Source organism: Primulina eburnea, unplaced genomic scaffold (assembly GCF_022965805.1).
Source record: "Primulina eburnea isolate SZY01 unplaced genomic scaffold, ASM2296580v1 ctg739_ERROPOS11973397, whole genome shotgun sequence".
NCBI lineage: Eukaryota > Viridiplantae > Streptophyta > Magnoliopsida > Lamiales > Gesneriaceae > Primulina > Primulina eburnea.
In genome coordinates this window covers 1,893,725-1,920,787 of record NW_027331510.1, presented here as the reverse complement: position 1 = coordinate 1,920,787, position 27,063 = coordinate 1,893,725, and the positions used below count along the sequence as shown (strand labels likewise).

Sequence of the window (27,063 nt, the reverse complement as noted above, 5' to 3'; positions counted from 1 at the left end):
TCTTAAAGGAAAGCTTCAAAAGTGTTATAAATTAATAACTATCACGACTTCATTTTCCTTCTTTTTTTTTTTTTTTTGAAGTGCAGTTTTTTGCTCCATACCATTGTTAATGGACTCATGCTATGAGTTGATGCATACAATTTTTTGTCCTAATAATACCGAGGCAATGTTTTGCTTCTTTTCTTTAAAATTTATTCTCAAAATATATTTTTATATTATTTGGAATTAATGTTTTTGTTGGATTTCATAAGCAAAGGATGTGGATTAATGGATCATTTAAAACCCTCACCATGCAAACAATCATTCCTTCATGTTCATCTTGTTCTTCTTCGTACAAAAAGCTGGCGCTCCTAATCAATTTTAACGAATAATGTGTACGTGTGCCATATATTCTTTTAAATTTAAGACTGAAATTATACCCTTTTATTTTGTAGATAAAAATTATCCCATTTCTTTTAGTAGGGATTTTGATCTCAATCATAAACTCTTGAATTTTTTTTGTTTGATAAATATGAATTATAAAAATATTACTTTATTTTCGATGTAATAACATAAAAAAAATTATATATTTAATAAATAAATATTATCTCGACAATATGCATAAAGTGGACAACGAGATATTTAACAAAGATAGAAGCTGGCGTATTTTTAATTTTTGTGGCGCCAATTATGACTGCAGAACTATGTTCCCATTTCGGGATTACAATATCCAAAAGCATATGAGCTTAGGTTGTGTTCCATCTAATCAATCCAACCAACTCACTGTTCGAGAGTAGTTAAATTCAGAAGTCTAACGGGCCGGATTGGGTCTGCTCCTACCAACTCAATTGACGGGAACGAACATCTCAGAAAGTTCACACGAGATTTCCCATCCGCTTTCATATGGCGAGAGTAATATCTCCACGTCTCCTGGCCTCATCTCCAGCCACACAAACCCTTAGCCCGTTTACCCATATTGGATCATCACTGTTCCCTTCAAATTTACCTGCCATTTCAGCAAAGTCCATCTGGAAAGCTCTACCCCTCTATTCAGGAAACACCCGTCCGGGAAGACCACTCATGGCTACTGCTTCTTCCGCGTGCGTGTCAGATAACATCGCTGAAGTGCTCGGGGAAATTGGGATATTAACGGCCTCCGGGGAGCCCGTCAAATTCAAGGACCTCTGGGATCAACAGGAGGTGCTGTTAGACGTTTAGTTGTTTGATCCTTGGAAGTCTTAGTTTATGGGATTGGTTATTTGTTTTTGGTGGTGTTATGGTTTTTATCTCCTGTGCTTGATATCTGGAACTGAGAGTGTTGGAGTTTATTAAGCCTAATAAGTTATCCACTGGCAGTACTAACAAGCACTAAGCTTTTTCTTATCGGATATGTTGGTCGAAAGTATTGGATGAGATTAATCGAAAGTTTTGATAATTGGAAAAAAAAAAAAGAACACCCAAAACCAATTTAAGATCTATATCCTTTTTTTTCTGGACACTGGGCCTTAAAACGTGTGTCCTGCTACTAAGTTGGATGTTATACTAACAGTCCGAGGAAGGTTTCACACTGAAAATATTTTATATTTCAATGAAAAAAACTGGATCATAAGGTAACTGGAGCAAGATATGGTTGCTTGGTTTTGGATGTTGTCTTGATATAATTGTAGAAAAGAATTAGAAACTAGAAATAATTTCCTTTTTGTTCCATTAGTTGGGTTGGTTTATTATTTTTGGGTGTTGATTGCCCGATCTTGATCAAGTACGTGGATATCTCGGAGATCCCCCTACATATATGGAGTTGTAAGCTTGAATTTTTGGGAGAAATGATTTCTAACAAATAACGTTAGTATATTCAAGTTATGTGTTATAAATTTGACTCCACTCAGTCTTTTGGAGCAGATGGAATATGGATTTGTTCTTCAGTTAGCTCATTCTGATCGGTGAAACTCCTTTCCTGTAGTTACATATCTTACTCAAACTATACTGCAAATACATAATCGAACTTCTCGGAAATCTTGATTTGGTGTTGTGGTCATCTGATTGTCGTTCAATATGCTGACTCCGATGAATCTGTTTTAAACATATATGGTCTTCTTGATCTTCTATTGCGTATAAATTCGAACTTGTTAGACTTATTCCTGTGAATGAATTAATTTTGTGTGTGACCTTAACTGCTGAAGTCTAAGGTTTATTAAAATTCGACATAATGTTATTTGGCAATTTGAGAATAATTCTCCATTTCCAGGGAATCGCTGTTGTTGCACTTTTGAGACATTTCGGATGTTTTTGTTGGTAAATACTAAAGAACTACACGTACCACGAAATTCATTTTGCTAAATAACTGTGGAAATCCCAAGTCTGGCCTTATAGACACGCTTCTTTCTTTTCCATCCTTTAGCTGGGAACTTGCCTCAGCACTCAAAGAATCAAAAGAGCGGTTCGACTCAGCTGGTGTGAAGCTAATTGCTGTTGGTGTTGGTACTCCTGACAAAGCTCGTATTCTTGCTGAAAGGGTGAATTATTTTGCTGCTTCTGTAACAATCTGTTGTGCTACTTATATAGGATAGACTTCACGATGTTTATACTTGGGGCACACATTTATCACTGTTGTAATCTGACAGTATGCAACTGCGTGCAGTTACCCTTCCCGATGGATATCCTTTATGCTGATCCTGATCGTAAGGTAATAATCTATTGCTCTATTTGAATTCATCCGATTTCCATGTGCTTTGTTCTAAGTTTTTCTTCTACTTTGCTGGTATCTAACTCAGGCTTATGATCTTTTGGGGTTGTATTATGGCCTTGGTCGTACATTTTTCAACCCAGCCAGCGTATGTACTCCACTAAATCTTTCCTATTTTCCTTTTTTTGAGACTCAATTTTCGACTGCATTTGCTTTATATAGACTAAGGTGTTTTCAAGAATTGGGGAACTGAAAAAAGCTATGAAGAATTACACGATTAAGGCCACCCCCGATGACAGAAGCAGCGTCCTGCAACAGGTATCGTTTCGTTGTCAACGTTTTCACACTAAAAAGTAGTATGAAGATGAGATCCATAATATGGCTCGACAATGTTGGTTCAATGGTCAGGGAGGAATGTTTGTGTTTAAAGGAAAGCGATTGCTTTACGCGAGGAAGGATGAAGGGACGGGGGACCATGCTTCATTGGATCAAGTCTTTGATGTATGCTGCAAAGCAACCGCAGCCTGAATTCTTGATTCCATCTATCTTGTGATGGATTTGTATAGTTATGATCCATAATAACACGTTTATGGTTTAGATCGAGCTTCAAATCCAGCCACAGTTGTGGCACTGGAGCTATGTCGGGATTGCAGTTTTAATTTTTATTTTATTTTATTTTTCCCCTTGAACAGAGTTTATTATTATTAGCCATTTAAATGCCTTCAATTATTGATTGGCCTTTTTACCGTTTTAATTATAATTATAATTAATTTGATTATAATTATAATTATTGAATGATTGGTATATCGATATAATATAATTTTTTTTACCGTTTTACTTATAATTATAATTAATGGAATGATTGGTATATTAATATATATATATATATATATATATATATATATATATATATATATATATATCTATATATATCTATATATATATATATATATATATTGAAAAAAATTGATGTGATTATTGATAAAAGGATGTTAATAAAAGCGAAAAATGAGTCTGAGCGAAATTAACAATTTAAATAAAATTTTAAGTTTTACTTTCAATTTTTTTTTTGAATTTTAAGCTAAATTTTATGGTTTTTAATTATAAAATTTAGATTTTAAAAATAAATTTGTTGATAATATAAAATTTTTAAATAAAAATATGCTAAAGACATAATGTTGGTAATTGATTTCTGTTGTTAGTGAAAAAATTTCTGAATTTTGATAATTTGTTTTAAATTTTTGTGTATTTATGTCGATTAGTGTATTGATTAATTTTGTATAATTTAAATTACTAAAAAAAATCTAAAATTTCTTTTCAAATTGGCTGATGAATGACATACTCACGTTCAAATAAGATGTGTGTATATATTATATAATCAAAATTTTAAATAAGATAAATATATATACTGAGAACCCCATTAATGCACCTTGTGTTCATCATTTCATTTTAGTACTCGCCTTCCCAAATCCCAAAACATTCCTCGCTTTCGCCGCCTTTATCAATCTTCTTTGAAAGTGGCTCACGCAACTAGGATTTCTTTACAAAATCCCCTGTTATTTTCCTCCGTTTTTTTGTTAAATTTTTTACTTTTACACTGTTCTTCATTGAGTTCTATCTTCTCTGCCCCCCCCCCCCCCCCTCCCCCCCCACAAGAACTGAGAAATGTTATGACTAGCTAGCTGTAGCAATATATCTCCAAATGTAATGTTCAGTTACAAACAGCAAGCCTTTTTTCTAATCGAAATTTGAAGTTATGGGTCACAATCACAGTCAAATTCCCATATGCCGCTATAAATTCCGCCATTTTTTTGCCATGTATTTTCTCATTCTCCTGATTTCAACCTTAGAAGGTATGTCTCTGTCTGATTCTAACTGCAACCCCCCTCTCATTAAATCTGTTGTTACTTTTATTTCACTTTCTTATGCTGGATCACTTCACGAGTGATACGTTTTAAATGTAGACTATTGATAATGAAGTTTTTCATATTCCAGGCAGAATTCTGTCGCCAAATGCTGACAACAAGAAGGTAAACAAGAAAAAGATATCCTTTCGTTGATAAATTTGGATTCTTTGAAAATGATGTGATCTTGAATTAATTCATTATAGTTATTTTGTGGTTTAGTTCGTGAATGAAGAAAAATTAAGCACCCTAAGACCGCAAATCGGGTCGAGGCCACCGCGATGCGAGGGGAGATGTAGTTCTTGTGTTCATTGTGTAGCCATTCAAGTGCCTTCGAATCCCCAATCAAGAAGTAAAATCAAGAACTCCTCAGAACTTTCAGCCGCTGCATACGCTAGAGATGATTACAATTCTAACTACAAGCCAATGAACTGGAAATGTAAATGTGGAAACCTCATTTTTAACCCATAATTTCCTTTATATAACTTGGAATCCTTCTCGAACTCGCACATGTGTTCGTCCGGGAGATTTTCACGCAAAACCCATCAAAAGTTTGTGTCTTGCTTATGGGGCCATAAGTCCTCATCCATGGACCAAGAAAGGAGATCCCCTGTGAGACTTTCCATGGTCAAGTAAATACTTTAAATTTTTATATGAAGATCTGTAGATCGGTTATTGCATAAAAGCAAATTTATTACTTCTCCAAGTATTACACGGCATGTAAAAATCTTTATGGAACTGTTTTGATTAGTTATGAGTGAGATTGGCAGTTGGCATCAATGTGTACATTAAGGCAATCATATGTATACAGCTCTGAATCACTAGCTTTCTTGAATTTATAGCAGAGATTCTGATATGTACATATGCAGCCAGCAGTATTCACAATCAATGAAGCTCACCCGATAAATAAAAATTCAAGGTTGTGGAACATTATTTCACTTATTGAGCTAAAAAGTCCCTCTTTTGTTTTTTTCTGTATCATATCTATAATATCCATCATACATACATACGACCAACCAAAAAAATTGTCGAGTAATGGAGAAACCTGATCAAGTGTTCGCATCTAAGTTCGTATACTTTTTAATTAAATTTGAATTTTCGTTGAAGTGATAATATTAAATAAATAAAATGTCGTTGATAGGTCCGGTCTGTATTCCACCAGCGTCCGAGTACTAGGAAGGCCCTACAACAAAAGGTGGGACAGAAAATTTACTAGACGCATTAAATTATCTCGCAGATTAACAAATGCGGCAGTGGTAACCTACTGATCTAAGATCTGGTTTAACTGTAAAAAGCAATGTCTTTCTGCAAAATATTTGCTGACTTTGGACACGCCAGTAATGAATTCTCATTATTGGTTTTTGGGTAACATTACAGAGGCGCAGCCACCCTTCATCTTTAACCACAATTCTTACCTGAATTCATAGGTAATCAACGGCTTTTCTTGTTCTTTTTTTGCTTCGTTTGCAAGAAATCTCGGTGGATCTTGCTTCCCTCATCCAGACTAAATCAAGTAGGCGGCTGCATGTCAGTTAACTAAATTGTGGCTGTGCGTTACATATACTGAAATAATAGCCATATAGATTGTGATACACCTGATTAATGAAAGAGAAATATAATTGGCTATCATGTAGATTGTAAAAACTCGTGTGCATAGAAGAATTATTTAATAATTTCAATTTGTTATGACGAAGAATATTAAAAAAAAATTCAAATATTCTTTTTAAAATCAATGTTAATGATCATCAAATCTTGAAGGCTCTATGAACTCTCGTATCACCTCATACTACCGCAAAATCAAAGCAAGATTCGGCTTCCACGATCCGGTTTCGAAAGTAATCCTCCGGAGATCCAAGCGACTCTGCCACTTCCTCCATGCTCCACCCACCATGTAACAATCTTCTTGACAGCACTCTCACGCGCCGCCGCATACATCCCCAATATTCTTCAAAACTCTCATCATGATTACCACAGCCGTTCATCACCATCATCTCCCTCACGTCCTCTTCTTTCCACCCTCCTTCCCTCAATCTCAAACACACGTCCTCCAAACATCCTCCCAGCTCCCCACTCCACCACCCGCACGTCTCAACACGCGCTGCCACATCCCCCACTCTTTCTGCCAAATCCGACCACAGCTCGATCCTCCTCGCCTCCGTGGCGGCCCATGCTGGAGCAGTGAGTAAATCCGAAAACCTCGGACACCTTAAAACTTTATCACTATTTCCACTCATTTCGAATTCAATCTGTTGAAAAAATCCAGCAATATCAAAACTCCATAACTTAACATCCCCTCTATGCACGTAAAACACCGGATTCCCCGCCATACATGGCGTCCCCGGAATGTAAAAGTGCCGGTAAATCGGAACAAGAACCGGAGCTTTTCTCAAGAACCCTTTAGCCAAATTCACACATTTATCACCATCATCAGGCTTATCTCCCCAAGACTCTAGCCAAAATTCATTTCTTGAAACTTCTCTGCAGATTTCCAATATGGGAAGATTCGTAAGAATATCAAGCTGTTGTTTGGACGAAGATCTCCAGTTAGGGAATCCTGGGCCAATAGGCAGTCCTTCTTGGAGGATGGACCGGAGGTCCGGCGGAAATTTAACATGAAATGTTGACTCGACGGCGGAGAATTCGGCATCCGATAGGCCAACTTCCACTGGAATATTCGAGGAGAGGAGGCGGTGTATCAAGTTCTTGGCGTAAGCTGCATACGAAAAGCAGACTTTTAAGGGTTTAGTACCGGCAAAGTTCACGGCGGCGTCGGCAACGGAGTGGGATTTGAGTGGCTTGACGAAGGTTGTGGCCATCGAATATTGATCAAGATCAAATCATGCATGTGCGTATGTAAAGATAATCAATTAAAGAGTGATGATTTTGTTTATATCTGTAGCGTGTTTGACGGAAGAGTTGTATCTGAATTGAACGAAGAATTCTTGGCGGAAGAAAATGAGGTTTGATTTGGACTCGGGATGGAAAACGACTGCTAGCTTTGAATTGGTCTCTTCCAGCTCCTTATATATACATGTGATTAATTACCCAATCTTAGTGTGATTAATTAGGGTATTTGATTTGATTATGCTGATTCAATCTTACTAAATAACCACAACAAAATGCATGATTTAATACAAGACACGCATCTATGCGCTCTTTTTATATTCCTTATTTTCAGCCAAATAAATAAAAATTTAGCACGAAATTATTCGTGGCGTTTGATTGTGATTATATATCTTAAAAATAAAAAACATTTTTTTAATATTCTTGCTTATCAAATTCAAATATTATTTTCATGCAAGAAAATGAGAGAAAAGTCTGAACATTTAGGCTTTTTCTTGTGGTAACCCAGCACACTACCCTATTTTGTTGATCAATTATCAATTTGGTGGTACGTTATATATATTAGTTTTTCTGTGAATTTTGTATTTATGAATTAAATTTCGGTTTTAAACAATTATTTTTAATAATTTTTCCTGTATTTTTTTTTTTATTTTTTCCGCATATTAATGGTGTAGAACCATCCTATATTTCATCGAGGTATATTGATCAATTCAGCGAGATTGTCGAATTTAAAAGGGAAAATTGTAATTTTAGTATTTTATTCTTATTTTTTGCTATTATGATATTTATAATTTAAAAAAATTCTTAATAGCAATCTTTATTATTTTAATATTTGGGAAATTTCATATTTGTTCTCATAGCGGTGATGTGACACTAATACGGTACCAATATTTCTGGCCTCACATTTGACTTCTCCTGGAAAAATGACAAAAACTGTAAACAAAGGACCGAAATGGTAAAAAAAAATGAAAATACCATTTGAACAGAAAAGCCAAATTTCCAAATATAATACATTTAGCTAGAATATATTGCATGATATCTGTACCGCATCTAAAAAAAAGGTTTGTAAATTGAACAGTGTGCATCACTTATCGTGGAGATCAATTTCATATTCCATCAAGTATATATCTGAAACTTTGATTATAGATCTGTATCATTATTATGACAGAGATTAATGATTGGAGTCTAAAACAAATTTATCCAAAATTCAGTCAAACTACACGTGGGGAATACCGTCCACCAAGAAAATTAAATGGCAAATGATTTTCAGTGGAGTACATTCAAGTCTCAAGTTTTTCACTGTATTAGATTAGATTTTTGGTGATTTTCTTTTATCAGAAACAAAAGAATAATCTTGCGTCCAAATCTTGACGGTGTTGCTGTCTTCAAAAGACGCGGTTGCGATCATATTCCGAGTCGGGTGGCATGATACAGAAAGCACAGGTGCCGTATGGGCTTCAATTTTTTGAACCAGTGTCCCAGACATGACCTCCCAAATGTACAAGCAATTATCTTCGGACCCGATCACCACGTACCTCTCATCTGCTCTTAAAAACGTCGACAAACCAGTCATGTTCTTATGTCCGACTTGTCGGGTATAAAGCATGCCCCGAGACATACTCCAAATCATCTGCAAAAAGAAAGTTATTCATGAAATATTAGGTGAGACGATGATCCGTCAAAGTATTTCATGACTACTACTTTTTTAGAAACTATAAGATGAAGATATATTTTCTAAATGTTAGAAAAAGTGTCATTAAAAAGGGTTTCGGTATTCAAGCACCCTTTTTAATTACAAATATATATAAACAATCAAATAGCTTTAATTTCTGTGAAAAAAGTTTACATAACCTAAAGTAACAGATCAGTTGAAAAGAGGATAGAACTTGTCAACAGAAAATTAATTTCTTTCTGATTGATGGAGAAAATTTCACGAGAGTTTCAAAGATACACATCATTGATACAAAAAGTAAAATGTTTGTTTTGGAGGATTATGATTTTAACTAACACGAAAAAATAAAAACAAAGAGGAGTCGTCATGTGGATTGTTTTCAGATCTCTCAATCTTGAAGATGGAAAAGTCAAAATTGTCGAAAGACTGGACAGAAAATCCATTAACTTTATACACAATACGATTCAATTTCTTGCTGATCCAATTCTTTAAATTAGTTATCAAATTCGTAGGATAAGATTAAGTTAGTATATAGTAGCTCGAATCTAGCTAGTCGTGATTTAATTTGTTCGAAAAGAAACTCACTACTGTGCTGTCCATATTTCCGATGAGAACAAACTTCCCGTCGGAAGAAAACATGACAGAACCAACAGGCGGAATGGCCGCTTTCTTGACCGTGATTATCCTTTTGCCAGTAGCCGTATCCCAAATCCTACAGAGCCCGCCTAGGCCACATGCAACGATCATCGATGCATCCGGATAGAAATCGACGCCGGTTACGTGACCCGCGAATGCGGGAATAACCTTCTTGCATGCTCCAGTGTCCACATCCCAAATTCGGACGGTCTCGTCAAAGGATCCGGAGGCGATCATGTCGGATTCCCGATTAAACTTCACGCAGGACACAATACCGTTATGGCCGGTCAATGTTCTGACGAGGGACCCCCTGGAGACGTCCCAGAGGCGGACGGTGGTATCGTAGGAGGAGGTGGCAAGGAAGCGGCAGTCGGAGGAGAAGGAAAGGTCAGTGACACGACCTGCGTGGCCACTGAATACTCTGTGTAGGATGGGTTTTTGACGGAAGATGATGTAGGTGCGAACAGTAGGGTCGGAACCGACGGCTATAAGGAGGCCGTCGGGGGAGAATTGGACTGTGCAAGCATTCGCACGGTCGCAGTGGGCGAGTGTGTATTCAAGGATGTACTGTTTGAAAGCTTGCGGAGGATTCTCCGCCATTGATTTACAGAGCGTTCTTTAATGGTTTGGAGGGAAATTAACCAACTCTTGGCTGGCTTGGATTTTTCAAAAGAGAAAGTGATTATTACAAAGTTAAAAGAGATATTAATTAACCAAATTTAAATTTTAACCATATTTAAATTTTAAAAGTTAATCAAATCAAAATTTATATAAAAAATCATGTTTAAAATTTATATATATATATATATATATATATATATATATATAAACCCTTTCTCTCTAATTTAATCTAAAATTAGTGAACTTCCAAAATATCATTTTTGAAGCCAAATTAATTATTATTTTACTGAACCTGTAAAAATAACGAAAATTACAATTATACATATAACAACATATATTTTTATACAAATAATTTAAAAAAACATATAAAATGTTTATATTTCATAAAAATTTAAAAGTATTTTATAGAGGAGTTTTAAGAAAAGGGACTTTTATTTATTGAGGAGTGAATAAAAAAATATTTGATCTTATTAAAGGATATGTTAGCACTTTTAATTATTGGGTGACACTTTTGTGGAGGCTGATTTGATTCAAAAATTTAACAAGCTTTTGGTTCAAGTGGAAGGTATCCAACGCGTGTTTAGGGTTGCGTAAAAGTCACGTTTTATTCAATGTGCTGTAAAAATGTGACTTTGTCAACTGCACTCATGGTTTATTTCAAAAAATAAAAAATAAAAGATATGTACTATGACAGAGACTAATAGTTAAAAATACAACCAATATATCATTACATCGATATTTACAACTATTATATCGCGAGATTTTATTGTTATATCACGAGATTTTGTATACGATATATAATGAAATTTTGCCAAATAGAATTTTTGTATTGAATTTTTTATATTATATAAATATCCATGTACATGTAAAACAGATGTTTCGAAAATTCAGTCAAACTACACGTGTGAAAGGTCGCCAAGAAAATTAAATTGTCCCCCATCAAATGATTTTGAGCAGTGTATTTCTAAATTCGTTCGAGTATCTAGTTTTCACTGTTTCGAGATTGAAGATCAAAAATAAATTCCCCGAAACTCCAACTCAGAGTGATAATTGAAGTATTTCAACGCCAAACTAAAATCACTTTGCGGCAAGGCAAAATATTTTACGTCGCGGAAAACTTCATTAATTACTTATAAACCCCAGGACACATTGTGTATTGATTTCAATATAATAAAAAGAGGTTCGCTTAAAGAGAATTACATAGAATATAAATTATAAAGCTGATGATTAAACACGTGTATTTCCATTTCTTGAAGACAAGATCATAAGACAGGGCCAGCAGCAAGAATCTCATCAGTCAGTTTCCCATCTTTTCCGATCTTGTGATTCACAAACACTTGGAAGTTGTTTGTGAATAGTCCACCCAACTTGAGCAGTGTTTCCTTGTAAGCATTCTTATCTGCCCACTGCATCCACAAAATACATTGCAATTGTAAAATTATATCTAACACGAATGCATAAGCAGGAAGGAAACAAGGCAATGTTTGGAAACATACAGTATTCATCGGTTCCAAGATTTCCGAAGGCACGCCCTCGATTTCAGTTGGGATGTCTAGCCCAAACACTTCTGTCTTCTTGTAATTTGCATTCAACAGGCTGCCGGAGTGTATGGCATCGATGATTTTTCGAGTGTATGCTAACTTGATACGACTCCCGGAACCATAACTAAACAAAGGAGGATAGCATTCATTAATCGAAATTCGAATCGTGATATTGGTCAATATTGGTCAATTTCGGCCGAAAGAATCCAGTGGTATGGGTTTTAATACCTTCCACCGGACCAGCCGGTATTAACAAGCCACCCTGTTGCACCATGCTTCTGCATCTTTGAAGCAAGCAGGGCTGCATATTTTGTGGGATGCAACATGATAAACGCAGCCCCGAAGCAAGCTGAGAATGTCGCTTGTGGCTCCTTGACTCCCTCTTCTGTCCCAGCAACCTGCATTCAAATTTGATTCTCTTCATATTTCACGTAGCTAACTAAAAAAAAGCGAATTAGTTTGATGATGGACTTTGTACCAGAGCAGTGTATCCACTGATGAAATGGTACATAGTCTGTGCAAGACTTAGCTTGCTCACAGGTGGGAGCACGCCAAATGCATCACATGCAAGGAGAATGACGTTCTTAGGATGTGAGGCAACACATGGGATTTTGGCATTTGGAATATATTCAATTGGATATGCTGCCCGAGTGTTTTCTGCGGCGAGGGAAGGAAAAAAGTTTAGACGAATATCACGTAATAAGAGAGACCGACCATTCTGTGAATGCATAAAAAAAACCAATGAATAACCAACCTGTCACAGATTTGTCACTATAATCCACTTCTCTCGTATGCTCATCAAATACCACATTCTCCAGTACTGACATTTACAAAAAGATGATTTAGATAAACAAGCCATCTCTGTTTAATGCTGTATCATTCCAATTTTTTGAACGGTAAATGTTGAATGTGGAATGAAGAAATGGGATAGTACCAGTTCCAAATCTGATTGCATTCCAAATATCAGGTTCCTTGTCTTTTGACAGATCAATGCACTTTGCATAGCAGCCACCTTCAATATTTGATACCCCGTTATCACTCCAGCAGTGTTCATCATCTCCAATTAAGTATCGATTGTGATCAGTTGACAGCGTAGTTTTTCCGGTGCCTAATATATCCCATAGGGGAAAGAAAAAGGAAATATGCAGTTGGGAATCAATAAATGCTGATGGATTCTTAAGCAAAGCATATCCATCAATTTCATGTTAGAAAAACTAAAGCACGGAGTAAGGTGAGAGGGCACATATCGATTGTCGGGGGATAGCCCCTCGTCGGAATGGTTATCCTGTGATGCTTTACCTGACAAGCCAAAGAAGAGGGCAACATCTCCATCTTTGCCCATATTGCAGCCAGAATGTAGGGAGAGGATTTGACGCATGGGCATGAGATAGTGCATCACACTGAATAGACCTTTCTTCATTTCCCCGGCGTACTGGGTGCCGAGGATGACCATTTCCCTTCTACCAAGGTTTAAATCTATGCTAGTAGAAGATGTCATGTAGTGTGTATAACGATTACAAGGGAACTGTCCGGCATTGTAAATAGTGAAGTCCGGATTACCGAAATCCTCCAGCTCTTCAGGAGTGGGTCGGATACACCTGTCACCCACCCAGTTATCCACACGTACAAATAACTAATATACCATTTTTATTGTGGCACCTTTCTATAGTCCCAACTCCTATGCAACTATCTTAATTCTTCCAAGTAACATTATCAAGGACTACACTTATCAGTTTGACGAATCATATTTGCCAACAACAAAAATAACTTATCTGGTACGGATTACTGGCACATAGAACTGCAAACAAGAACCGCACGTAAACTGTTAAATATCAAATTGCATTACTTACATGTTATGCATGAACAAGGAATGATAAGCCCTGGCTGAAACTATCCTGACTTTGATGCGGTTTTCGGGATCCCAATTTAGGAATTGATCATTGATAAAGACCTGAAAATCAATTATACCTAAGAAGTTAAATATCACAAGAGAAAGGCAATCATTCTTTTCCACGCTTAATGCTTTTCGCTTCATTAACATGTATATAAAATTAATTTGAACAGAAAAAGTACCCTCTCTCCATCTTCCTATTTCTTCTAGTGGTAGAGGGGAAGATTGTTACTATTCCTTATGGCTGAATATTGATTATTTGTAAAGTTGAGAAAATATCATTTTAACCAAAATCTTTGGAGGGCCCTACTCCAAAGAGACCGCGCCTTATCTACGTTAGAAACATGTCATCAAGAAATCGTGCACTGACAATACACTACGACTAGATTAACCACTATAATTTCACCTTTTCCAGAGAATTCAAGTAATCTACAGCTCTTTCTCTGTTAACCAAGAATGTGTGCTCGTCCATTTCAATGTTCGGTGATCCCCTGAACACAACGCAGATAACGTGATCAGCAATAGCAAAACATTAACTGGACAAAAACCACGTAATTTTCTGGTTAAAAGCGAGAGGTACGTACTTTCCCCACCAAAGAACATCCTCGGTAGTCTCATCCCTGACGACACGTTTGTCCTTGGGAGAGCGGCCGGTCTTAGCCCCGGAAAGGGTTGCCAAAGCACCACTAGCTGTAATGAAAGACCCCTTCTCATATTTTATGGCTTGTTCATATAGCTCTGCGTTTAAACAAGCAACAAGGTTAATCACACAAATTCGAAAAGTAAATTAATCAAACTTGGATACCCCCAATACCTATGAGTTATGTAAAACCTCTGTTTTCTAAAAGTCGATCGACTTCCACCCTCACAAACTCATTTTCACTTTTTAACATTTCAACACTATTTTTCTTTCTAAAAACAAAAACAAATACTCAATTTCAAAACTATTGCAAATGAACTTTTGAATAGTTAAGCACCACATCAATCTTCCAAAATTTTATACAACACTCTTTCGAAAATCCTTTCAAAGACTATTTCCCAAAACTTTCGTCTCGCAAGCAATTGAAAACAGGACCAAATGCCCCATATTTTTAAGTGATATTACCTCCAGGAGAAAGGTTGTAGAGGACATGAGTGAATTTCAGAGAGCTGTCACTGACGTCAATGCTGGGGGTAAAATCGGGTTGGCTCACATGAGAAACGCGTGGGGTCTCCGATTGCCTAGCAGGATCTCCTTTCACCACCTTCGGTCCAGTCTCTCTCGTCAGCGATGCTAACGAAGAACTGTTTACAATAAACCAACAATCAAGCTATTTCATGATTTTCTTGACTTTGGTAACGGATACAAAGTTGATTTAAGATGAACAAAATAAAATATTACCTTGGCACTACATATAAAAACGTTAAAATAAAGATTTGCTGACTTTCTCGAGCTACAACTTGAATTTAAAAAGATGTTGACTTCTCCAATTTGCAACTTCTATCCCCTTTTTATTTTAGAGTTAATTTTTTTCTCAAAATGTAACAATAGCAGTGGAGTTGAACAAAAAAATTCGTAGAACGTGCCATTCAAACAAATACATAGAACATATGACAACAGATATGATGTCTGAACTACTAACACCAGAAACATACTCAATTTTTTTTAAGTGAAAATCCAATTATGCATATCGATTTTATTTTATTTTTCCATTTTCTGGGACTTGCATATCAACAGTTTCTGAGAAAACTAAATAAAGGAAAATATTTTAGCGGTTCCTTATTCTTAATTTATATATAATTTCAATGCACTGACACCCGATCCACTAGCGGTATGGAAACTGGATATTCGTGTCAGGCATTAACGTAGGTAAAGAGTTCATATGAAAAGACATAACATAATCGATTGGACATAATAACGGAGAAATTTAAAATTAACATTAACCCAAATAATCTCCATACCAAATGATCATTTCAAAATTTTGGCAACGCGAATATTTATTTATTTTGATCTTAATAGTCGCAACAAATTTTCTCACCTCGATGGAGGATCAGCATAAAGAAAAAGATCGGGAGAAAAATAAGTCATTAAATTTGTCAACTCAATTGTACCTGATTGACTGGAGTTGCTGCTTGCGGCGTTCCTCTTCCGTCGGAGTAAATGGTGCTTGAGCCCCGACATAGATAGGAGTGGTCGGAGCCGATTTCTTTCTCTGAAGAGAATGAAGTTCGTCGATCGTCTGAGCCTTCACCGGCGTCGTACTATCGTCATGGCATATACCCTCGGCTCTCTTCTCCGTATGAATCTTCGGCAGCCCGTTCCGGCCGGCGCTGCCTTTGCTCAAAGTCACACGTCCTGGACCGTTCGCCGCCATTGATTCTCGCTGCATTAACAGTTAGTATATCGGATGTGAAACATTAATTTTGAAAAGAAAAAATGTTAAAAAGATATCAATATACCTTTCAACTGCAGGATTTCGAGGAAACTGATTTTGGAAGCTAATGCAAAAAGGAAGATGAAATTTATTGCTCGACCATTACACAGGCAAGTTTTGGAGAAGGTGATGAGGAAATTGTGCGTCAATGGGTCCGATTTATATCCTCGATGTTAAACCGAGAGAGACTAACCATGGTTAGTTTCAACCCTATCTAGTCAAGTTCTAACCATGCCTTTTAATTGGTCACTAAATACGATATTTTTTTGGGCAGATTTTCAGTACTCCGGGTGCAGGAATATATTTAATATTTTATTGCATTTTAAAGTTGTGTTTGGTTTATTTGAAATGATTAATAATTAAATACAACCAAATATTTATTTGAAATTTTGTATATTGATTGTTTGTTCAACATCAATCCAATCATAATGATTTATCTTGTATCAATCAAATAAATGAAATAAAATTGTAATATTATTTTTATATTTTTTATTTATATTTTAATGAAAATAACAAAATTGTAATTTATCATTTTATATCACATTTAATCAATCCACCAAAGATATTATTATTTATTCAATATTATCTCACTCTTACTCAAATATTCACTCTATTATTAGTTTATAGAATCTCATCAACCTAATTAAATTGACTATAGGCATAATTTTATTTATAAAATAATAGTTTATTAATTAATTATAATATTAATATTAACTAATTAAAAGTAACAGATAAGATCTAAATAATATGTAGATAGATTTAATTGAAAAATAACAAACTAACTAAAATCACTTTATTTCAAAAAAAAAAGACTAAAATCACTTATGTGAGGATTTTTAGACAAATCATAGATTGAAAATGATTTTTTAATTTAAATAGTTATTATAAAATAATTCAATTATATTTTCTTCCTTTGGTTCTCATTTAAACTATTCACAAATAATTAGTATGTTACGATCAAGTGATTATCATAAGATAAAAAGTTATATAATTAGTGTGTTAGTATAATTGAATTACTGAGATTCGAGAAATATATATATAAATTTAAGTAAGCATCTTCTGATTTAACATATAGGATAACTGAATTACTGAGATTCGAGAAATATATATATAAATTTAAACAATCATTTTCTGATTTAACATATACGTCATTATCTTTAATTCATAATTGTTATTGTTTATTATTATTTGAGGTAAGAATAATTCTTATTATTTAGATATTGTCATAAGGTCCACTGCCGTTTATTGTTCGAGCGAATCCAAGGAAAATGGCGCCGAAATACAGCGCCACGTCACGGATTTTCAGCTGGATTCTTCCGATGTTTAAGCGTTGTTATCCTTTCAAATCTCTATCACAATAAGGACAACCTTTGACAATTCGGAATCTAAACATCCACGACCACAAACTCTTTAAAAAAATCGAATTTAATATTATATGAAAAAAAAATTATATTTTATTTAATATAATAAAAATTATATGACGTAAAATTTTATTGAGCAATAGTGTGTGTTGAAAATTCGTGTTTTCCGTGTTTGTATATGTAAGTATCTTTGACAAACGAAACAAGATAACATTTTTTGGGTGTTAATTTGGCAATAACTAGAAATTTTTAAAAATAGTTTTTACACATTTAAGCATAATTACCAAATTTCTCTCGATTTTTTTTAATATTTTCTAGATTTTTTCAAAAATATTTTATACAATGTTGATGTTGAGTCCGTTCGCCTATTAATTTATGTCGAAAACTTGTGTGAGACGGTCTCGCAGGTCATATTTATTAGACGGATCTCTTGTTTGGGTTGTTCATGAAAAAATATTATTTTTTATACCAAGAGTATTACTTTTTATTGTGAATATAGGTAGGGTTGACCCGTCTCACAGATTAAGATCTATGAAACGATCTCACATGCGACTCACTCTAAATTTATTCAATCCGATTATTTTAGAAATCGAACATTTAAAATAAAAGTAACATCTTTAACTTCTCTCATTTTTATTGTATTGCAATGAAATTTCTCTATCCAACTCATTTCTCTCATTTATTTTATAAAAGAAACATTCCAAATAGTAATTTTTTCGGCCAAAAAGCTTTCAAATGATTTATCCTTCACCGAAAATTAAAGGATATACAATACTAAAATCCGAAGAATAAATTAATTAGCTGCTTTCCATTTGAGGAAGAATAGTACAATTACGCCGTGATGGCTTGTTGCGCTGTTGTCTTCATCAGCACTCAACAGAGAAGAAAATGATTTTTTTAAAAAAAATAATTTGTGAGTAATAAAAAAAACCGACCGATTAATAAAGAAAATTTATTATTACTTTGTGTGAAAATCATGGATGTCTAATAAATATTGTTGAAGATTTAGGAGTCGGGTTGATGGAAGTTTTTAATGTGCATGGGAATATATTGATCCAATGTCTTCTATAAGTTAATATAACCTTGACTAAATCCATTTTAGACTAACCAGTCATCATTAACTAAAAGTTTGAATTATATAGTTCCTAAACTCAAACATATTATTGTGAATACAATAAAAATATAGGTGTCTATTTCTTTAGTCATTTTTAACAGACTCTCTCAACAAATATTTATACCAAACGGCTGTGTAAAATGAGAAAAAAGAAAGATAAAAATAGTTACATTTTTACTATTGGAGTTGGTAGGGTCGCTAAATTTTACAGAATCCGTAAATTGACTTGGGTCAAATGTCGCGTGAAAAACGTAAACTAATTTTCTGGGTGATTGTCGCACTGTTGATTGTCGCATGTACGAATATCATTTTCATATATAATGTTTATTTAAAATTATATTGAGAATCATAACTAAAATAATAAAATTTTATCTAGAAATTTCAAGAACATGCTTTGATAATTGACTAAAAAATAAACTAAATTCGAGCTTACACACAATAAAAAATTAGTGAGAGACAGAATTTAGATGTGCGATTACACTTGGTCTCCATTACATTTAATTGTATTTTCAAAATTGTCATCGAGCGATAACATACTTGATAAAAATATTTAATCTGAAAATTCACAGAAAAACAAATTCTTAATTTGAGAATATGTTTTTCTATCTTTTTATTAGACCCGATAATTACCTAATTAAATGATATGAGTAATTTGGGGGGAAATTGGTAGATTTTCACCTGATGGTGGTTATTTTGGGTATGAAAAATCGCAAGACCGAACTTTTTGAAGAGTAAAAACGCATATTGCCTTTTGTCAAGCAACTCTTTGTCATGATTAAAGGGGGTTGATTTTCTTAGTCTAGTTCATGTAATATGTTATTATTTAATGAAAGAGTGAGTCTCTTGTGAGACGGTCTCACGAATATTTATATGTGAAACATGTCAATCCTACCGATATTTACAATAAAAAGTAATACTCTTAACATAAAAAGTAATATTTTTCAATAGATGAACGATCCGTGAGAGCGTCTTACACAGGTTTTTGCCTTAATGAAATTACTAATTCTCAACTGCATATCGGTGCTTGATTGAAAATAGAATAAATGAGTTGGGCCATATAGGTTTTGTCCCACTTCTGACGGATTAATCCATACAATCATCTTGTAACACATCCTTTTTCGGGAGCACTTCATTAGTTCATGTTTCTTCAAACATATATTTTCTTGATCAATGGTTTTGTGTATTTTTTTTTCAATAAATAACATTATATAGTTTCACATAGATTACTTTCTAAATTTCAACAAGATCAAGCTATAATTATTCCTAACTTTTATTTCATATGACCGAATTATATTTATGTGTGTGTGTTCTAAATTTATACAATGAATCAAAATCTCACACACGAACACGATTTTAAAATTCATTTTTGAGACAATGATTTATAATTTCAACCATGTCACTTCTGATAAACTCGCGATTATGTAATTAGTTCGAAGATGGTATGTTCAAGATCTTTACATATTATAAGGGAAATGGGGCATGAGATTGAGATATTATTGAACGTAATGTGATGGAAAAGGGATGGCTCAGATTTGTCATGTTTGGGGGAGGGCCGTTCTGGTGCAGTTATTCTTGCGTAGAAACAATTAATTGGAAATTATTGCTTTTAATTTGGAATGACTATCTCCCAATTTCCAAGTTCCGTGGAACCTACTTCGCTTGTATGCTTGCTATAATATCAAATGGGGTTGCTTTTTTAGATTATAAACATAAAAATTGAATTCCTATTTATTCCTCTAATACTATGTTACTATAATCTACTAGTATTTAACCCGTGCGATGCACGGCATGCTATTATTAAAAATTAGTGAAAAATGAATAAATATTTAAATTGAAAAAATAATATAATTTAAAAAATTAAAAATAAAAACTATTTTTCGCTAATTTAAAAAAACTTTCTTAAATATAACGCATGTCGATTAATTTTTTTGACTAATGATCACTATCATATATCAAAATTTTAGATTATGTTAGTCTAAGGCAATGACACGATTCTTATCGTGTTTAGTGTATTGATGTCGAACATCAACCTTAATACATATTTAATTCTTTAATTTTCGAGAAGCTATATGATTTTTTTTAATATGTGATAAAATAAATATTTTTAAATCACATTCAATAAAATTAATGAGAACTTTTTTAAAAATTCAATAATTTCGTCTAAATCCACATTCACAAACAATTTTGTGACATGACACGTGTTTGACACATTTGAATGATAACAATAATTGTTTCATCAATATCTTTATCCAAATGGGTTGTGATTTTATCTACAAAATATCTTCATAATATACACAACAACCTATTATTTTGAAAGAAAAATGAAACATGTGATCATAAGTAAATTATCTATAAATCAGAAAAGTTATTTTATTAACATTTACTATGTGTTTTCCAAAACAATGTCAATAAATTTTATAAGATGTCTTCTAATAAGATGCGTACTTTCTTTGGAATTCGTTTAATCATTTCAATTACGGAGCATTTTATACTATCATGTATCCGTGACTTTGTAGCATAAAAGAAAATTATCACATTAGTAATACGTAATAATTAAAATTTTGTACAAATAGAAAAATAATATTTTTTACTCCTAGATAATGAAAGACATATTTCAAATTTAATGTCTCGTTGTTCTCGCTGTTTTCATATGTAAGTAGTTCATAACAACGAACAAATCTAAATTTAAACGAACATTACATCTTGGAAGGATTCAACTCATATATGGTGTTGAAAAGAGGAGTCATTTCAGAATTCAATTTTGGATTAGATAAATTTAGTAAGATAAATAGAACAAAATTGGTTTTTAATATAATATGCAATATTATATTACTTATAGTTTAAAATTCAAATAAGACATCCCAAGGGACAAAAATTATACATTGGATGCTTTTGACAGAATTATACCATACATTAACTCTATCAAATTATGAAAATCTCAAATTGCATGCACTGGGTGTCAAACATTTCTGATTATTGAGGGTGATATACATGTTTATTGAGAGTAATTTAATGTCCATTTGAAACTCTTTTAAATCTATCTATTTTAATTCTCTTGTGCTATTTTATTTGAATTTTTAAAAAGACAATTCAAAATATATAATATACTTATGGTAAAAAGACAATTCAAAATATACCATATACGTATGGTTTTGGAAGAAAATTACAATGCATTAATTCTCTCAAATTAAGGTAATTTCGAAATAATATGCATTTGAGATCAAAAAATTATGATTATTAAATGATAATTTAATGTTCATTGAAAAACCTTGTTGTAGTGATAACTTTTAACAATCGACCAATTTTATTTTTAGAAAAAATTTAATATTATATTTCTTTTTTAGTAAGTAATTTGGACAGAAAATTACTTAAAATAGCAAAATGTATTTTTGAATGATTTACATAATGAGTGATACTGAACATTGCAATCATTTGTATTTTAAATTTATTTATATATTTTTAATTAAATTGATTGATATAATCAATGCAAAAATTTAATGTATTTTATGTTTTCAATAGAGTTTAGTTTCAATTTGAATAAAAAACATATAATACATAAATTATATTTGAATTAATATAAAAATGAATTAAATTCAAATTTGAATTAAATGAATTGATATAATCAATGCAAACAATAATTGAAGTGATCATTTATTGCAGTATATATATATATGACATTTTGACGGAAAATTATTATTTTTTGCAAAAACTCTGCTTATATATAGATTTAAATAAAAAAACATATAATTTATAAATTACATTCAAATTGATATAAAAATAATAAAATTCAAATTTGAATTAATAAAAGAATTGATGTAATCAATGCAAACAATAATTAAAATTATCATTTATTACAGTACACCTATTTCAAGATTCATTGTATTTATATCTTTCCTTTTTTAGAAATGACATTTTGACGGGAAACTACTATTTTTTGCAAAAATTCTGTTTTTATATATATATAGATTTTGTTATTAAAATTTACGTCATTGATATTGAGAGGTTTATTTTCAACCTTTTGTTTTTATCAATCCCGAAAATTCAAACAAATCGAAGAATAAAAAGGTCATTACCAAAAACATGCCGTGCTTAGAGTGGTTTATCATTTGAGAATATATATGGAATGAAGTGTTTTCTTGGCAAGTGTCATTGTTACGTGAGTAGGTTTTTCGTGAGATGGTCTCGCGAATTTTTATCTGTGAGACGGGTCAAACCTACCGATATTCACAATAAAAAATAATACTCTTAGCATAAAAAGTAATATTTTTTCATCGATTACCCAAATAAGATATATGTCTCACAAAATACGACACATGAGATTGTCTCACAAAAGTTTGTTCTTTGTTACATAGTAATCGTTTAGTGTCATCTAACTTCCAAAAAAAAAATTCTTGTGAAACTGTCTCATATGTCGATTTTGTGATACGAATATCTGATTCGAACAAAGTCAGAAAGACTAAAAATATTATTTTTTCATGATAAATATAGATCGGATCGACTCGTCTATTGATATTGATTTGCGACAAAAGAGAGTTACACGACTTTCTATGTGTTTTTAAGTTGCCATAAAACGGGAACACACTGCAAATTTGAATTCTAAAGGACAACACCATTTTACACGAAATCCTTCCCGACAAACACATCCTCGTCCGTTTGTTATTTTTCCCAACCAAAGATGCACAAAAAAAAAAATATATCTCTACGTTGTAAGGAGGGGATGATAAAAAGATGGATTAGAACAAATAGGTGGGTGTCGAATGTCGTCTTCTAATTAATACTTGATTGTTTTATATTATTTTTGGATCATGTATACACGAAATAGATTATTGATTCATGACTAAAGTTTTGAAAGTTTAGTTTTATTTATATGACCAGAAAATTCTAGCTTTGTAACTGGTGATACAATCTAATCTGAGATGATATATATGGTTCTTTATTTATTTTTATTTTATATTTTTGTAATGTTTTTTTTAAGAAACAAATAATCACTTTTGATAATTTTATTTTATTTTTCCTCGTGGTGCAGTAAGGTGATAGGGAGAAAATATCATTCGGGAGAGAACGATCCTCAAACTCCTGAAATCCAATGGTGAAATTTTGTCACACTACAATAACTTTTTGAAATAATAAGATTACTCAATTTGTTAATTTTCATTTTTTCTATAAAAATTTCAGTAAAAAAAATCTTTATAATCGATATAATCATCTCAAATTCCATGTCAATTATTAAAACATAATTATCATTTTTTCTTCATGTTATTTCACTCATCGTTGTTATATCTATAAAATGGTTCTCAGGCTTATTCCAGAGTTTCCATGTTCTTCAAAAATCAGAAGGGCCCAACAAACATTGATTATAAAAACATTAGCGGCCCAGCCCAATTGATTATAGCCGAGATTTTCCCCTAACTACCCCTCCATTTAAAAATCATTGCAATTCTCTCCCCGCACGCTTCTGTTGCTTTCCGGTGAGGTGATAACTCCTCCTCCCTGCTTCGCAATTCGCGGATTATTTATTCGATTAATCGTTATTTTTAGTAATTAGTCTTTTGATCTGCATAATTTTTGTCTATTTCACTCGTTTCTGTTTAGTGATTGTTCCTTTTTTTTTTTGGGTTAATTTGAATCGATTATTCGTCATGGCTTAATCTTCAATGGCAGCTGTCAAATAATTGGAATTTTTTGATGAGTTTGAGTTCAATTACGATTATTATACGCTCTGAAATTTTAGCCACCTGTTACTACGTTATTGCTGAAAATGGCTATTTATGATTCTCTATTGGCTGTATGTTGGCAGTTGGATACTCTTTGCTCCTTTGTTGGTTTACTTTCTACTTTGTTGATGCTTTTGCGTTGAATCTATCTGAGCGTAGGCTTATGGTATTTTGATGAACGATATGAGGTTGCCTGGATGACGCTGAATCATTTTTTATGGTGAATTATCCTTGATTACCAGTCTTTTTTTCTGCCAATTAGTTATACATTTGTTTAGTGTGATTTGCGCTCATTAACGACCAAACGTTGCGAAAATCGTTTATGAATCCCATTAGCTTTGACTTCAATTTCAGAATTTCTGGATGATGCATCGTTTCCCTTGAAGCAAGCCTATTGTTTATTGAATATGTTCCTATTTAGACTAAAAAATACGTAAGCCTCTTTGTATAGACATCTTTCAAAACGCAAAGTTCAGAATTGTTATTATCATGCTATGTACCAACTATACTCTGGTACTGTCCCTTTGCCAAACTCATTAGTTTTATTTATTTAATTTAATGATCAGAGAGTAAGAAATTTATATTACATTTAGTAATTAGTATGTTGTAGCATACTGTTGATCTTGCTATGTTAAAGATCTGATTGTTGTTAATTCTTATGTGGCGGGTGTCTCAATTCTGAATGATGCCATTTGATGTGTTGTTGCTTTTCCAAAACCAATCTTGTCACATCAGTGCCGTTCTTAGGGAAGTTATCTCCGTTCATGTAGTGAAAACTTGAGCGAACATTTACTTTTCCTAGAATTAAACCATTGATATTATATACTTGAATTTTCTAAATCACATCCATTATCACTCCTTGATATGAATAATGAAGTTTTCTGAAATTAGGCTCTCAGAAATTAAACAGGATCTAGGAACTTTATGTTCATAGTGTTTGATAATCATGAACTGTAGTGGCTTACTTTTAAGTTCACACAGCATTTTCCTTCAATAAGATGATTAATATTCGTGGTGTAGTCACTGGCCTAAGCTTCACAATTCACACAAGCACTGCGATAGTATAATTATTCATGTTTTTATCATTTGGACATCTATCAGTAGTTCTATTTATCTTGTTCATTGTCACCTTCTCATCCAGTCTCCAGACAATCCAGGAGGCAATTTCCATGTTTTGTTGTTGTCAACAATTTCACGACTCACCTCTTTTGTTATCTACTGAATCATGTGTTTTTTTCTTGTAGGTGTCGATCAAATTTAAAATAGAAATGGAATTGAGTCCCATAAAAGAAGCTTTTGATCGTGTTACAAAGAAACAGAGATTGTCATTTTCAAAATCTCAAGAAATAATTGAACAGATCGAACAAGAAATAGAACAGGCTTTATCAAGAATACAATCAGCTCAGGATTCTACGGCTCCGACTGACCATAAGTCAGTCCTCGATGAATTAAAAATGAAGTTAAAGGAAAGTGCTCCACTCAGCCATTTGGAAGGCCCACAAAAAGAACTGAATATTGCTTTGAGCAAGTATCCCAAGCTTCTTGAGAAATCCTTCAATCCTGACATCTCAATGGCTTATCGTCATGTTGATTTTGATATCCACACCGTGAATCAAATTATTGCCAGTCACTTCTATCAGGAAGGCCAATTTGATCTTGGTGATTTATTTGTAAATGAGACAAAGGAACCTGATGCTGCTGTGAAGAAATCTCCTTTTCTAGAAATGTATCAAATAGTGGAGGGCATGAAGTATCGGAATCTGGAGCCTGCTCTGAAATGGGCGACAAATAATCACGAGCTTCTTCAACAAAATGGATCTGATATAGAATTTAAACTTTATCGTCTTCAGTTCGTGGAAATCTTACAGAAAAAGGGCAGAGATGAGGCTTTAAAGTATGCTAGAGCCTTTTTTACCCCTTTTGCATCCAATCATATGGCTGAAATCCAAAAGCTCATGGCTTGTTTATTGTGGGCTGAAAGGCTCGATTCCTCACCGTACGCTGAACTACTTTCTTCCATACACTGGGAAAAACTAGCTGAGGAAATCACACAACAGTTTTGTGTTCTCATGGGACAATCGAATGAGAGTCCATTGGGAGTGACAATTGCAGCTGGCGCTCAGGGGCTGCCAACCCTTCTGAAGCTTATGAACGTAATGACAGGCAAGAAGCAGGAATGGCAGTCTATGAAACAATTACCTGTACCCATTGATTTGGATAGAGACTTTCAGTACCATTCGATATTCGTATGCCCTGTGAGTCGAGATCAAGCAAGTGACGAGAATCCTCCTATGCTGCTGTCATGTGGACATGTATTATGCAAACAATCTATCACCAAGTTATCGAAAAATAACAGCACGAGGCCGTTCAAATGTCCTTATTGCCCCACCGAAGTCGAAGCAGGTCAGTGTAGGCAGTTGTATCTCTGATAATGTTAAACAGTGTATAATGATTGTTCAAATTACTTAATTTGCTTATCTACACGATATTTCGAACTCGTGCTCATCACATAAAAATGAACATGCTTCTCTGATGAACTAAATTCATGTAATTATGAACTTGGTGTTATTCATAGTAGATGTCGTCATTATGGGATTTCTGCTTTAGTTGTTGTGTAATGTATGGCTGGCCTATTGTTTGATGACCGTCATTCAAAACTTAATCCCCAACTTCTTCGTTTTAGTTGCAG

At 33.4% G+C, this 27,063-nt stretch overlaps 5 protein-coding genes across 7 annotated transcripts; 2 read left to right on the top strand and 3 right to left on the bottom strand.

Annotated features, from left to right (window-relative positions):
- Positions 1-689: 689 nt before the first annotated feature.
- Positions 690-3,391, top strand: LOC140821965 (thioredoxin-like protein AAED1, chloroplastic). Its single transcript, XM_073182657.1, has 7 exons — positions 690-1,179; positions 2,225-2,271; positions 2,378-2,492; positions 2,618-2,662; positions 2,751-2,810; positions 2,885-2,980; positions 3,071-3,391. The coding sequence occupies exons 1-7, from the start codon at positions 883-885 to the stop codon at positions 3,188-3,190; spliced, it is 780 nt and encodes a 259-aa protein (XP_073038758.1). The 5' UTR covers positions 690-882; the 3' UTR covers positions 3,191-3,391.
- Positions 3,392-6,347: 2,956 nt separating this feature from the next.
- Positions 6,348-7,382, bottom strand: LOC140822204 (uncharacterized). Its single transcript, XM_073182941.1, has one exon. It carries the CDS (start codon positions 7,380-7,382, stop codon positions 6,348-6,350), a length of 1,035 nt encoding a protein of 344 aa, XP_073039042.1.
- A 1,311-nt stretch (positions 7,383-8,693) lies between these two features.
- Positions 8,694-10,368, bottom strand: LOC140822264 (uncharacterized). Its single transcript, XM_073183011.1, has 2 exons — positions 9,668-10,368; positions 8,694-9,040 (listed from the first exon to the last, which is right to left on the bottom strand). The coding sequence occupies exons 1-2, from the start codon at positions 10,316-10,318 to the stop codon at positions 8,720-8,722; spliced, it is 972 nt and encodes a 323-aa protein (XP_073039112.1). The 5' UTR covers positions 10,319-10,368; the 3' UTR covers positions 8,694-8,719.
- Positions 10,369-11,437: 1,069 nt separating this feature from the next.
- LOC140821901 (phosphoenolpyruvate carboxykinase (ATP) 1-like) lies at positions 11,438-16,372 on the bottom strand. The gene is made up of 13 exons (XM_073182574.1): positions 16,211-16,372; positions 15,863-16,134; positions 14,877-15,055; positions 14,356-14,509; positions 14,178-14,262; positions 13,731-13,831; positions 13,180-13,478; positions 12,815-12,988; positions 12,635-12,700; positions 12,359-12,537; positions 12,109-12,278; positions 11,836-12,004; positions 11,438-11,745 (listed from the first exon to the last, which is right to left on the bottom strand). The coding sequence occupies exons 2-13, from the start codon at positions 16,123-16,125 to the stop codon at positions 11,602-11,604; spliced, it is 1,983 nt and encodes a 660-aa protein (XP_073038675.1). The 5' UTR covers positions 16,126-16,134; positions 16,211-16,372; the 3' UTR covers positions 11,438-11,601.
- A 7,633-nt stretch (positions 16,373-24,005) lies between these two features.
- LOC140821857 (protein RMD5 homolog) lies at positions 24,006-27,056 on the top strand. Of its 3 annotated transcripts, none has more exons than XM_073182502.1 (2): positions 24,006-24,133; positions 25,619-27,056. In XM_073182502.1, the coding sequence occupies exon 2, from the start codon at positions 25,643-25,645 to the stop codon at positions 26,801-26,803; it is 1,161 nt and encodes a 386-aa protein (XP_073038603.1). In that variant the 5' UTR covers positions 24,006-24,133; positions 25,619-25,642; the 3' UTR covers positions 26,804-27,056. The 3 variants fall into 3 exon arrangements, with proteins under 3 accessions (XP_073038603.1, XP_073038604.1, XP_073038602.1); XM_073182503.1 differs by having other exon boundaries at positions 24,031-24,128; XM_073182501.1 differs by lacking the exon at positions 24,006-24,133 and adding an exon at positions 24,145-24,594.
- Positions 27,057-27,063: the final 7 nt, after the last annotated feature.

Coding starts and splice junctions, on each gene's coding strand:
- LOC140821965 (XM_073182657.1), top strand. CDS start 883: ATGGCGAGAGTAATATCTCCACGTCTCCTGGCCTCATCTCCAGCCACA. Junction 2,272..2,377: donor CATTTCGGATGTTTTTGTTG/GTAAATACTAAA, acceptor TCCATCCTTTAG/CTGGGAACTTGCCTCAGCAC. Junction 2,811..2,884: donor CATTTTTCAACCCAGCCAGC/GTATGTACTCCA, acceptor TGCTTTATATAG/ACTAAGGTGTTTTCAAGAAT.
- LOC140822204 (XM_073182941.1), bottom strand. CDS start 7,382: ATGGCCACAACCTTCGTCAAGCCACTCAAATCCCACTCCGTTGCCGAC.
- LOC140822264 (XM_073183011.1), bottom strand. CDS start 10,318: ATGGCGGAGAATCCTCCGCAAGCTTTCAAACAGTACATCCTTGAATAC. Junction 9,041..9,667: donor GAAATATGGACAGCACAGTA/GTGAGTTTCTTT, acceptor TTCTTTTTGCAG/ATGATTTGGAGTATGTCTCG.
- LOC140821901 (XM_073182574.1), bottom strand. CDS start 16,125: ATGGCGGCGAACGGTCCAGGACGTGTGACTTTGAGCAAAGGCAGCGCC. Junction 12,538..12,634: donor TAGTGACAAATCTGTGACAG/GTTGGTTATTCA, acceptor CCCTCGCCGCAG/AAAACACTCGGGCAGCATAT. Junction 12,279..12,358: donor TCAGTGGATACACTGCTCTG/GTACAAAGTCCA, acceptor ATTTGAATGCAG/GTTGCTGGGACAGAAGAGGG.